This window comes from Tympanuchus pallidicinctus, unplaced genomic scaffold (genome assembly GCF_026119805.1).
Source record: "Tympanuchus pallidicinctus isolate F22 unplaced genomic scaffold, pur_lepc_1.0 scaffold18, whole genome shotgun sequence".
Lineage (NCBI taxonomy): Eukaryota > Metazoa > Chordata > Aves > Galliformes > Phasianidae > Tympanuchus > Tympanuchus pallidicinctus.
The window spans coordinates 10,448,108-10,461,160 of NW_026294699.1; the positions used below are offsets into that span (position 1 = coordinate 10,448,108).

The following is a 13,053-nucleotide window of genomic DNA, read 5'->3' on the forward strand; positions in this document are numbered from 1 at the left end:
TCCTTCCCGCTTCCCTCCGCCGCTCCGGCCCGCGCCGCCCCTTCCCTCCCTCCCCCCTCGCAGCCGCCCGCCCCGCCCCTCCCGTAGCGCGCGCGGCCGCGCCGCCAGCCGCCAAGATGGCGTCGGCGCTGGAGCAGTTCGTTAACAGCGTCCGGCAGCTCTCGGCCCAAGGTGACCGCCGGGTGCGAACCGCGGGTGGGGCCGAGCGGGAAGCGGCGGCCGGTGCGGCCCGCCGGGCCCCGTGTGTACGTTGGGAGCGGGTCGGGGCCCGGGTCTCTCGTGGCTTTATCTCGGACGGTGGTTGGACCCTGCGGTGCGGAGCTCTGACTCTCCGAGCGTGCCGGGAGCCCTCCTTGTGGCTCCGGTGAGGCCTTCGTTTCCCCGTCGGGGGTCCCGGGAGGGCTTCGACCCCGCGAGGAGCGGCTGGGATGGAGCGTGAGCCTTGGGAAGGGAGTGGGAAATGGGGGGGCTTCAGGGAAGTGGGGCATGAATGCGTTTCAGAAGTGCTGGCTCGTGGGGGTGAAAGCTCTGCCTTCCCGATTTGGGGCTCTGAGGAGCTGTCAGTGCTGTTGGGATGTCTGATGTATCTCGGGGGAAAAGGGGAGAGGCCTGAGGCTGCCTCGTGGTTGTCATTACACAGCACTCAGGAGGTGTTTTAATACTTCTGTGTAAACTGTTTTATTGCCAAGCTTCTCATTATCCCACATGCGGGTGTCTTGTACTTCTTGAACTTTCTGTGGGGATGCTCCCTAAGAACTTCTTCAGTGTCAGGGTGGCAGAGCACTGGAACAGGCTGACCAGGGGTGGTGGAGTCTCCTCTGGAGATACTCAGACCCCAACTGGACACCTTCCTGTACAACCTGCCTTAAGGGGGATTGAACTTGGGAGTCCCCAGAGGACCCTCCCAAATCCTACTGTTCCGTGGATGTTTGCACTCTGTAAGCGATCAGAAATTCATGCTTTCCTCTGCAGCCCTCAGGCTTTATCTCTGGCAGTTACTTTTGGGTGGGGTGTAGATTCTGTCATGCTTTGGTTTTAATTTACTAAATTTGTAGCATTTTTACTGAGGATAGCAGATGCTGGAAACAGTTTGTACCTATGCAAGATGCAGGTACTTAGCAGACTACAGAAGATTTTTTGTGTGGTTTAGTTTAGCTGGCAAGTTAGTTTTCATAGTTTTGAAGGTGAACGCTATTCTAGGGGAAAGCTGGCTGCCTTCGTGGAAGTTCTGCCATTGGGGACTGCCAGATAGGTGCTGTCTGTGAGGAGTGAGTGCAGGCACCACAGACTGCAGTGGGAGAATCAGGTGTACTTGTGGTCCCGGGCTGTCAGTGCTAAACTGCACAGGGGATGACATGCCTTGTGTGGGTCTTCCACTTGCATGCTGTTAATATGTAGCATATTTGGGGTTGGTTGGATTTTTTTTTTTTCTTCTTTGTGGTTTTGGTTCTTGTTTGTTTGTTTTTTATGGGGAGAGGATGCTGGGTGAAGGCTGTAGAATGGGAGGATTTGTCTGTTGGGGAGGGCATCAGAACTGACCTTTTGCAGTGCTTGAATATCATTGCCAAATGAGATTTTACAGGCCCTGTTTCTCTCCTTGCTTGTCTTGGGAGTTTGCAATCTGGATGGGCAGAGATGTTATGAGGATGGGTGTCTGGGGTTCCTGGTCTGTGGTCCCACATATTGACCTTTTGATCCCTCTTTTTACTTCAGTGTTAGCATTTCATTGGTAAGGCTCCCCGGTTTCGTCTTTGTTTTCAAAGGAAAAGGCCAAGAAATTTGAGAATGGTGTAAATCTCTATGAATGGGGGCACTATTCTTCAGGTCATGAAGACTTCTGTAAAGGGTGAAAGGACCTCTGCTTTTTTTTCCTATAATCAACAAGGATTGAACACTGAAACAATCCTCTGCTTCAGAAAGATGTGGTTTTAATTCCTGTAGTTTTGAAGGAGGAAAAAAAAAAAAAGGGTTTTGAAAGCAGTTTGTTATAATAAAGAGGGAAGTCACTGCTTTATTTGTGAGGGCTTACCATACCTTCCTAATTCAAAATAGACACATTTCATGCTGTGTTTATAGTTCACAATGAATAGAACAATGCTGTAGTAATAATTATATGAAGTAAAGTTAAGAACAGATTTTAAAAACCCCATTATTGGAGGTGTTCAGTTGCAGGGTTTTTGAAATTAATAATGAGCAGCCCAGAGAAGTGAATAAGGCACTTGGGGAATGCTAAGGAGCATTGGTATGGAGGTGGTTTCATTATTATTTCAGAAAGGGGAGGATGCTGTTCTTGGTAGATATGTTTTTGCTTTTAACGACTGGAAGGCACAGGTGGAGGTAAATTCTGTTCGTGTTAGAGAGAATTTGGCATTGCAAAAACTTGCTGGAGTCTGGGAGACTTGGCTCAAGCAGAGCTGGTTGTTGCTATGGGATCCTGAAGCCCTCTGTGGTGAGGTGGATTGATGCTGCTGCTCGTGCTCCCTTTGCTGTCCCAGCGGTCAGAAGTTTACCTGTCACTTATTTTGTGAGAACTGATGCCTCACGTACTGCAGAGCAGGAAATTGGCTGGGTGATGCTACGTTTTCCTGACTTCCTGAATTATTTTTTTAATAGGGAATCAAGTTGTAATGAAGCGTGGGAATGCGTGTGTGATTTCTAAGTGGGGTCTAACAAGGATGCTTTTTATTTCAGGGCAAATGACCCAGCTTTGTGAGCTGATCAATAAAAGCGGAGAACTGCTAGCGAAAAACCTCTCCCATCTGGATACAGTGCTTGGTGCCCTGGATGTGCAGGAACACTCGTTAGGAGTTCTTGCTGTCTTGTAAGTGTGGCCTTCTTTTAATTAAGCATTCTAGCATCAGAATTTCAAGCTACATGCTGGATTGCCAGCCAGACACAAGTATCTTCAGTCTGTTGTGGAGTAGTGCTTAGTTTCCTTTGGTGACCTTTTATTAGAAGAAATGTTAAAGCAAATTCCTGCTTTCAGCAGAAAAAAATCTGGAGCCTTGAACTGTCATTACTGCCAAATGGAGGTTTGTTTTCCTTAAGGCTGTATCTGGTTGTGTTGTTTATGTCTGTATGAGTGTTTTTACCTATCAGTTCAGCAAAAACTTTTAATTGGCAGGACACGAGTGAGCCAAACTGTAAGCATGAAGCCATGTGCAGAGTTCTCATTGCACTCAGTGTAATCATAACAGAAGCAGTGTGCAGCTGCAGCCTGTAGGGTACTGAGGAGCCTGCAGGGATGGAGAGAAGCTGAAAATGAAGCTCTTAGCAAGACAGACAAGTCTGATCATTTAATAGTTGAAAAATCTGTGACGCATTCAAGCAGGTGTCTGGAGAAGTTCTGTGGTTTAGTATAAAAATTTCACTGCTAGCAATTTATTGTGATTATAATTGTAGCAGATAAAGTGATCTTTGTTGGCCATAGTTAGTTCCAAACTAGTTTGTCACCAGATTCATAGTAGGACTGTGAAAGTGTACTTCCAAGTGCTGTGCAGTTCCTGGGGAAATCATATGCCATCTGTCAGGACCACTTTGGCACTTCTTGCAAGCAGCTGCCTGTATCTGTAGAGACTGATGAAGATAAAACTTTTTTTCTTTAATTAATCTCTTACTGTTGTGTGTTAAACTCTTTTTGGGGTCTTGTTTTAGGTTTGTGAAGTTTTCTATGCCCAGCATCCCCGACTTCGAAACGTTATTCTCACAGGTGCAGCTCTTCATCAGTACTTGTAATGGGGAACACATCAGATATGCAACAGACACTTGTAAGTTAATTCAGCACTTTACAGAAAAACTTTGTGTGTATTGATATAGTTTGGTATTGTTGATTTTATTTTTTTTACTGAATTATTTTGTTTTTCTCTGTTTAGTTGCTGGCCTGTGCCACCAGTTAACAAATGCCCTTGTGGAGAGAAAACAGGTGAGCAAGTATCAGCTAATACAAATAAGGAACCTACAAAGCCAGGCTCTTAAGAGGGACGTTACTTGCTTCATAAAGATTTACTGCTAATTTCATGTGAAGTATTTTTGTGTGGCTCCTTACGTATGTTAAGTCTACTGAGCAGTAACGAACCTAAAAGAAGATTTTAAAACCTCCTTAAGGAAAATAGGCATTAAAATTTGGGGGAGGGAATTAGCTAAAACCTTGCTCTCACACACAAACCAGGAAGTCAGGTGTACCAGGTGTTATGGTGTGTGTGAGGAGGGGAGAGCTGCCCAAACTGACAGAGCCAATGAGTCAGAGAGATTTCAGTGTTGCTCTCACCAGTCTAATGCAGCGTGCTTAATGAAATGCCTTAAAATGTAGGGGATGTTTGTTTTTAGGGATAAGATACTGAAAATGCCCTGAAAAAGTAAGTTAAATCTAGCTTGAAATAAGAGATCAAATCAGGACTGAGTGAAGCAGGAGCCTTTCCTTTATTTACTAGGAATTTAGATGTAGTCATGGAGTCAAGAGCAGGTTTACTCAGTACAACTTACTGTTTTCCTGGTGAACTTGTCTCTGTGAAGCAGAATGGGTGACTTTGTTTAGTTTATCAGGGAGTTTATATACTGTAGGCTCATGTTATTTTCTGAGTGACTGCAATATCCTACAAAAAGGGAACCACAAGTTAATTATTACTTAATGGAACCTGTCAATTAGTGTTATTTTTCATTTGTAAGTGTCAACATAAGATCCAATGTGCTGCCATCTATGAGAAATTATCTGAAAGAGATGTAATTTCTGACAGCCCCTGCGAGGAATTAGCATTCTCAGACAAGCCATAGACAAGATGCAGATGAACACAAACCAGCTGACCTCAATACATGCAGATCTCTGCCAGGTAAGGTCTTGATTCTGAGAGTGAAAGCTGGTAGATTCCCTACAGCTGTTTGAGAAATGCACATCCACGTATTGCAGCGTAAAGAAAGCTTTGAATTGTGGCCTTGGGGTTTTTGATTTTGTTTTTTAATTCTTTTCCAGTAGTCAGCAATATGGCATACTGAAATAAAACTCCCTTCTCTTCCTGCTAAATGTTCAGCACATGTCCCCAGGTCTTTGATTTTGTTCATGACTTCTGAAAGCCCTTCTCTCTGGGCTGGAAGTCGTGCACAGCTTCTCTTAGACAGTGTTAAGTGTTCTGGCCAAATACTGTTTGCTCGGGTTTGACAAAAGGCATGCTTGTCTCCATGTCTTTGGCCTGGATTTGCACTTCTGTCTCATTCTTGGCTCCTGGGACTTAAGAGTTGGATGAGAATGTTTAGTGCAGTATTGAGTGCTGCCAGCACAGTAGTCTGGAAGGCCTGGAGTTTCAGGCTGCTTTATTGGCTGGTCTGATTTCTTTAGGATTCAAATGATTTCTAAAAGTTCACAATCTGTGCTTTTCCAAACACCACAATACAATGTATGATGTGTGTTATGCCTCTGCTGTGACATACACTGTTTTTGAACTCTCAGAGGAGTGAGGTTATATTAAATACTACTAAATGCATTGTATTTCAGTGTCATCTTCGTGGATATTTAAAATAGCTAATTTATAAACACTTGATTTGTTTTCTTGTAGCTCTGTTTGTTAGCAAAATGCTTTAAACCTGCCCTCCCATATCTAGATGTGGACATGATGGATATTTGTAAAGAGAATGGGGCATACGATGCAAAGCACTTTTTATGTTATTACTACTATGGTGGGATGATATACACTGGGCTAAAGAACTTTGAAAGAGCACTCTACTTCTATGAACAGGTAACTTTAATTAAAACTCATCAGTCTGAATTGTGGTGAATTGAAAAGCAAAAGTGGGACGTGTGACACCAACTGAGATAGTGAGTCAGCTTCAAATTCAAACAGAAAGCTGTGCACCCGGTGTCAAGTACAAGCAGTCTGATTATTTTTGTTCTTAACCTTTAGGATGCAGTTCTGTTAACAGGTCTGTGCTTCTGTTCATCGTTCACACTGGGTTTGCTTTTCTATGCTGTGCATAAAAACTGCTTGGGGTTCATTTTTGTTTATCAGCTGTATCATGAGGAGCCCAGACTAAATGATACTCTTGGTGCACAGAGTGAAGTAACAAACTGAATTTAGAAGTGTTATCTTCTTGGAAAGTCCCAGCCAAGCAACTGATGCACCATAAAGCTATGCAACTCAAAGGCTGATGTTAAATTTATCTCGCTATAAATATTTTCAAGTGCTCACACAGAAACAGGCCGGTGCTCAGAACTGTGATTTTCAAAGAGCACTGCGGCTTTGCTTCTGACCTTTGCCAAATTTCTGATGGAAGTTACACTTCATGCCTATTATAATAATGGCTGCTCTACTTTCTTCTATGAAAGAAGAGAGAATGACAGAATTCGGAAAACTCAGCGAAGAAAAGCTTCTGTCAAATGTGCAAAATAAACCGGTGCAGCGCTTTTCTGTAAGCAAGGGTGAGCTGTTGAGTAGCAGCATTGGGGTGAACTAAAATCCCTTCTTGCTATTCTGCAAGCCTCTTTCATCATGGTTAAATAAGAGGTTGCATAATAGAAAGATTTCGTAGGGATATTATGAGGATGTGTGTAAATTCAGCTTTCACAGGGACTGTGTAATCATTCCTTGTAACAGGCACCACTGGCGATTTACAGTACAACTTCAGATACGTATCAAACAAAGGGGCTTTGATCTTAACAGGGTTTTTTAAGTTAGGCATTACTGTAATATGTGATGTTTTGAGTAGTTCATGTAGAACTTTTTTAGGATGTTTTCAGATATTTACCTTTGATAGAAGTTAAGCTGTAATGCTCAAAAGTGAATCTAACACGTCACTGCATCCTTTGTGTGTACAGTTTTAAACTGAGATGTTGGTAGTGTAGCTATTGCAAGTTACCAATGAAATATTAAACTTGATTCATGTCTTTTTCTCTCGCTTAGGCAATAACTACTCCAGCCATGGCAGTTAGTCATATTATGTTGGAATCTTATAAAAAGTATATTCTAGTTTCTTTGATACTACTTGGCAAAGTTCAACAGCTACCAAAATATACTTCCCAGATAGTTGGTAGGTTCATTAAGGTAAGTCTTGCAAAAGCAGCTAAATCACAGAACAGGGCATGGATAATAAAAATCGTATTGCAGGCATTTTCCTACCCTCATTTGGTGATGCTGTTCAGTGTTGCACATTCTTGTTTTTCGAGTCTACTGTGGCTAAAGATTATAAATGATGTTGTTTGTATGGGAAATAAGGATCTTCATCTTTTTTTGTTTTAAAAAAAAGTCTTTTGAGTTGAATAGGACTTTGTAATTAGCAGTGTTCTCCTCACTGATATTGCACATCCCTTGATAACCTTTACTTCAGAACTCAAAGTTGACAAGTTTCACTTGGCATTCAGTATGAATATATGATGCATATATGATTGTGTTGTCCATGCTGTGATTCACAGGGATCAGGGCTGACAGTGTCTTAGGTATTAGAAGAGATATTATGAATAAACTGTGAAAGCAGTGCTGTTGAGCTTAGACTCAGCTTTTGTCATCTGATAGTCAACCAAAGGCTCTTTTCCTGCTTTTTTAATAACTAAGATTGTTGTATGCTGGTCCTTGAACAGAGCTGATTAGATCTTACACTGCTTTAATACAGTTGACTGGACAAGGATCTGTTGTTGCCCTGGACCTGCATGGGCATCACCTAGATTTTAAGAGGCACTTGAGCTACTTTAATTTCTTTTTGCCTGCATGGCTTATGTTGAAGTAGTGACTTGAATTCGTGAGGCTAGTTGAGCACCATGTTCTTTAAGAAGAGCTCTCATTTTTCTAATTGCAGCCCCTCAGCAATGCTTACCATGAATTAGCACAAGTTTATTCTACCAATAAACCCTCGGAGCTTCGAAATCTGGTGAACAAACACAGTGAAACATTCACAAGGGATAACAATATGGGGCTGGTTAAGCAATGCTTGTCATCTCTCTACAAAAAGAATATTCAGAGGCTAACCAAGGTAAGATGGGTAAGATACGCAGGTTGAAATTTATTCACATAAGTGCAAAATGATAACATAGTCATGTCGCAGGGAAACAAACAGATTCATGTGTGTGAAGTACCATTCTGAGACTTTCCGATGCTTTAGGTAGAAAACCAATTCAGTTAGCTACTTGAACATTAGTGCAAAGGTGATTCAGTCAGTGTCTATCAGAGGGGTTTGTGCACAGCCATGGATGGTGGTATCCAGCTATATGCCTGCTTACCTGCTTGCTTTTTACACAGAAGCTTCCAGACCTTACTGTCTGTGGCAATGCTCTGATCTAATTCAATGGTTTTGCTACAGGGAATGAGAGAGCTTAGCCCATGGTCATTTAGTACATAATCAGAAAGGTCATGAACACTAATAACCCAGAACTCCATCTTTGCTCAAAAGTAGGAAACCTGAACTTCATAGGTTACTTCATTAGATGAGAATGAGTGAATAGCATGGATTTTGGATGTGTCAGTTAAAAGAAATGCAGAAGCAATGTAGTGATCTGGTCCTTGGCCGAAGAGATGATTAATCCTTAAAAGGGATCAGGGGAAGCTCTCTCTTTCTTAAGCTCAAACAGTATTTGCTGCAATAGAAGTAACTTTGGAAGTAGTGCAATGTATGCAATTCTTGATGGAAATTCAAAGGGTGGACAGCTGCCTTACTTAGGTTTGAATGTGGGTAAGAGGTTGGACATGATCACAACTCCTAAGGGAAGAAAGCGATTGCAGAAATGAAGTAACCACTCTGTGAGTTTGGCCTGCATTCATGCACAGTATAACAAACTAGAATCTTTGGAGTAAGAGCTGACTGCTGTCACAGTGCTTTTGTAAGTAACAGCTGTGCGTTCTGCTTGTTTCATCCCATCCAACTTCAAAAATAAGACTGTTGGGCCATGAAGGATTGGCAGGAGAAGTTCTTAGTGTGTAATTTCAGTGGCTTGGCGTTTTCTTAATTACAGACATTCTTAACGTTGTCATTACAAGACATGGCAAGTCGAGTTCAGCTGTCGGGGCCCCAGGAAGCAGAAAAGTACGTCCTCCACATGGTAAGACTTGCAACTTGACTAAATAGTCCTGACTTCAATATTGATCCAGTGTAAGACTGTCTCATTTGGCAGTGGGTGTTTGACTGGCAGAAGAATGGTTCTGTTTCACGTTGAACGAAATCCCACGAGGAGTTGTAGATACCTGAAATTCTGTTGTTGGTGATGCTTTATTTTAAACTCTTTCATTTCAGATAGAAGATGGTGAAATCTTTGCAAGTATTAATCAGAAGGATGGGATGGTCTGTTTCCACGATAATCCTGAGAAGTATAACAATCCAGCTATGCTTCATAACATTGATCAGGAGGTAAATCTGCAAGAGTTTTAATGCTTCTGGCATGCCTACTGAATAACTAGTGTTATTTTTGATAACTAGCTCCTACTGAATAGTCTGAAATCAGATGCTGGGAGAAGACAGCGTAGGTAACTTACACGTGGGGATGGAGAGCTATGAATTGTTACTATTTCTCATTTAAAAGTTTTAGATTGATAGTAATTAGCTATGACTTTCCTGCTTTATCTTCTGTCAGCTTGAGACATCTCAATAGACAGACTGCTTAATGTTGATGATGTGAAGTTCTTGAAACTGGCTGGATTAGAAGGACTGTTCAAGGGTTGATTTGGTTGACAGTGATATGCCTGTAGTTTGAGGTCACTGACCTCACGGGGCTTTAAAAAGGATTGTTGGGAAGACATTAATTAAAATAAGGGAATAAAAAGTGATATGAGGCTTTCATCTAGGAGATGAAGGCAAAGAGCATTTTGACATGGAATTTTTATGATGGCAGAGGCTGCTAGTTCTCCATAGCACAGCCACAGAGTATCAGAAGATCTTTCACAAGCTGGACAAAAGTCAGCTTAGTATGTTTTGTTGTTGTTGTTTCTTTGTTTTTTGAGATGCTGAAATGTATAGAGCTTGATGAACGACTGAAAGCCATGGATCAAGAGATCACTGTGAACCCTCAGTTTGTGCAGAAGGTAATTGACTTAACCTTTTGTCAGAATATTTAAGAAATTGAGTGAGTACATTGTACTGAATGTTTGCATTCCTAGTGCTAGTAATAATACATCAGTGCAACGTGCAGAAACATGGTGCTTTAAAACAAAAAGGAAGTGCATGTTACTTCATATCCACTTAATTTCCATACCTGTTCACTTCAAAGAAAAGTCTGTCTCAAAGGTAATTCCTCAGACCTGTTTTTGAAGAAATAACTCTTTATCTTTCAGAGTATGGGCTCTCAAGAAGATGACTCAGGGACCAAACCATCCAGTTATTCCTGAAATTAATATTGCTCACTGCTCCGCTTTCAAGTAAAAGCTTAAGAGAATCACGCCTGGAATGGGGCATTGAGGAGTTCCATGAAGAGAGCAGAGAGAACTGAGCTTTGCTTTTCACCTGGACATTGAGAAAATAAAAGAACACCCTCTCAGTACTGTATAATTTCAGAAATATTCTCCGCAAAGAAAAAGGAAATCTCAAAAGAAACTTAAAAGTCTGTTGTGGATTTATTTATCTTCAGATTAACATCGTCAATGCATTAAATAATCTACCTTTTGTTTTAAAGGTTTTGAATGTTGCTGTGTTTCTGTAGCAGTCCTTTTTCCTCCTCTGCAGGAAAAAAAAAAGAAGTGTTATTCAGGGAAGAATGCAAACTCGCATTGGTTCATTTACAAGATAATTACTGGTTCCTTTTGTATTTAAATTTGGCTCAAAGGGCAGATATATGTGTGGTGGGAGGGAGAGGGGTGGAGCTTAAGTAAAATTCTCTACATCATAATTTGCATATACTTAGTGTAGTTGGCTGCTGTCTCAACTGATGAAATAAGAACCAGGTTCTTCTCGAAAGGTATTGACAAGTCCTTGGTAGGTGACTGTTGAAAAGCAGAAGTTGCTTTAGGGAAATCATACATGAGAGCTGTTTTGATTTTAAACTTCTGGTACAAAATACTTCCTAATAATGTTTGCTCTTGGATCAAATTTACTAGGCCTAAACAAGGATAATTGGAAGACCTGGGTGCTCTGGAAGATGCTGGATATGAAGTTGTTCACGCTGAAAGAAGTTTAAATTTTTGTTCCTATACAATCAGCATGAAGGTATTCAACACGCTGCTGTTTTTCTGTGGTGCAAATCAGTTCTAAGTGAAGGCCACGCTATCGATCCTTTCTTTGTCTCTAAATATGATTCTTCTTGATGGAACTCTATACAACTCATAAAAAACAATTTTATTTGGAACTGATTTGCTGGAATGACATCTAGTTTTAATTCAGTATTTCAAACAAAAAGATTTTTTGTTTGATTCTTTAAGGGTTTCACTTCTTAAATCAATGGGACTTTTATTTTTCTGTAGCTCTCACGTATCTGAAGTTTCTGACTGTTCAAACACCTTTGAGATACTTCACATCAGTGCAAATCTCCTACTATCAGGCATACATACACCTGTCATCAAGGCAGAATGTGTGAAGCTCAGCCTCTACTGCTTCCTGCTTAAACATCTGAGTAGGAGCTGCTTGCTGCTGCTAACCTACCGACTTTTGGCAGGTGTCAAAGTGGGAGCAAAGCATTTCTGGCTCTTGCCGTGTTAAACTTGTGTGTATTGAGGTCACCTGTGGTTGAAAGTAACCCATTTGTGCTTCCGGTGCAGATGCAGCTCTGTTGGGGTTTTCACTTAAAACTGGTCTCTTAATTCTAGCAGAGCCTCTGTGGCAGTGGTTTGCTTTCTAGAAGATGACTGTGTTGTTCTCTAGATGGCAAACGAAGTTTTTACAAGCATAAAGTAGCAATTTAGTAGTGAACACAGCATAAGTCAATAGTGTTAGTTGTTCACCATTGAGAATTTGTGCTTCCTATCAGTGACTTGCATACTTAAAGATAAATTTTACACCTAAACTCACCTTACTGGTCTTGTAATTAAATATATTTATGATTTTTAATGTTTTTTTTTTTTTCCCCTAGTTAATCCTGCAGTGATTTCAGTGCTGAAAATGCTTATGCAACTTTTTGCTCTGGTACTGTAGAAGTGTTAAAGGCCTATGAGCTCTGCTGTGGGCTCAGGCACAAAGCTGGGTTATGGGAATGTTTACAGTTGTGTGCAGTAGAGTACTGCAAATGACTAATCCCAAACTGCCATGTAAACAAAAATGGTGATGGCTCACATTTCATTGCCAAAGGCTCACCTGCCAGGAGAAGAATGCATGCAGAATGCTTTCATGAAGCCTGAGGAGAACCAGAAATGTTCTCTCTGCAGTGGCTGAGCTTTCGTATTGCTGGTTCCTATTAGTAAGCATGGACATTCTGAGAGCTGGTGAATGGCTTTATATCTGTGGAATTACAAGCAAATTAGTAGATGCACTTGGTAAATAGCAGCAGCTGTTTCCTTTCTTTTTTCATAACATAGATAAAATAAATCGATACTGCACATCAAAAGGAATGGTAGACAGATCTATGTAGTATTTTCAAATGATATATTACCCTATTTTTCTTAATCTGTTTTTTAAGGAGGCACATGCTTAGTTGCTGTTGGAAAATTTGAAGTCAGGTCCCACCTGTAAGGAAGTATTCACCAGAAGTGCTTTGGGGAAGGGCTTTTAAGTAATGGTTTGATTTAAATGCATAAGGTCTAGCGTCTGCATGTCTTGAGATACTGTTGAAATTAAGTCAGCTTTTTTAATGAAGAAGCTCCTTCATGTCTTGGAACTAATTGCATGGGCTGTGGTGAGCTGAGACGCTTTGAGAACACTTGAGCTTTCCGGTTTTAATTTGTATTTATTGCAAGGAAGGACCCTTGATCAAATGTAAGAACACTGTGTGCTATGCTTCTCTGAACTGCGGACTCTCAGAAGCCTGTGGCTAGTTCTTCTCATTGTGCATGGCTGGAAGATGTGCTCACAAAATCCTGAGTGCATGCTTTGATATCTAACTCGCAGTTTCATGCATCGTAATTGGCAAAGAGAGAAAGTGCAGCTCTAAAGGGAGCCCTAGACTTGCAACTACAGTTCTTAGCCACCGGAGGGGGGTCCAGTTCAGCCATGCTTAGCTGGTAA

The 13,053-nt window shown here is 41.3% G+C and overlaps 1 protein-coding gene across 3 annotated transcripts; it reads left to right on the forward strand.

The window, feature by feature from the left end:
* The first annotated feature begins 31 nt into the window (after nt 1-31).
* On the forward strand, nt 32-10,584 carry COPS3 (COP9 signalosome subunit 3). Of its 3 annotated transcripts, none has more exons than XM_052680086.1 (12): nt 32-171; nt 2,692-2,821; nt 3,655-3,767; nt 3,873-3,922; nt 4,734-4,826; nt 5,547-5,726; nt 6,888-7,028; nt 7,777-7,950; nt 8,927-9,013; nt 9,205-9,318; nt 9,909-9,989; nt 10,239-10,584. In XM_052680086.1, exons 1-12 carry the CDS (start codon nt 117-119, stop codon nt 10,290-10,292), a joined length of 1,272 nt encoding a protein of 423 aa, XP_052536046.1. In that variant the 5' UTR covers nt 32-116; the 3' UTR covers nt 10,293-10,584. The 3 variants fall into 3 exon arrangements, with proteins under 3 accessions (XP_052536046.1, XP_052536048.1, XP_052536047.1); XM_052680087.1 differs by lacking the exon at nt 32-171 and adding an exon at nt 324-435; XM_052680088.1 differs by lacking the exon at nt 5,547-5,726.
* The last annotated feature ends 2,469 nt before the right edge of the window (nt 10,585-13,053 follow it).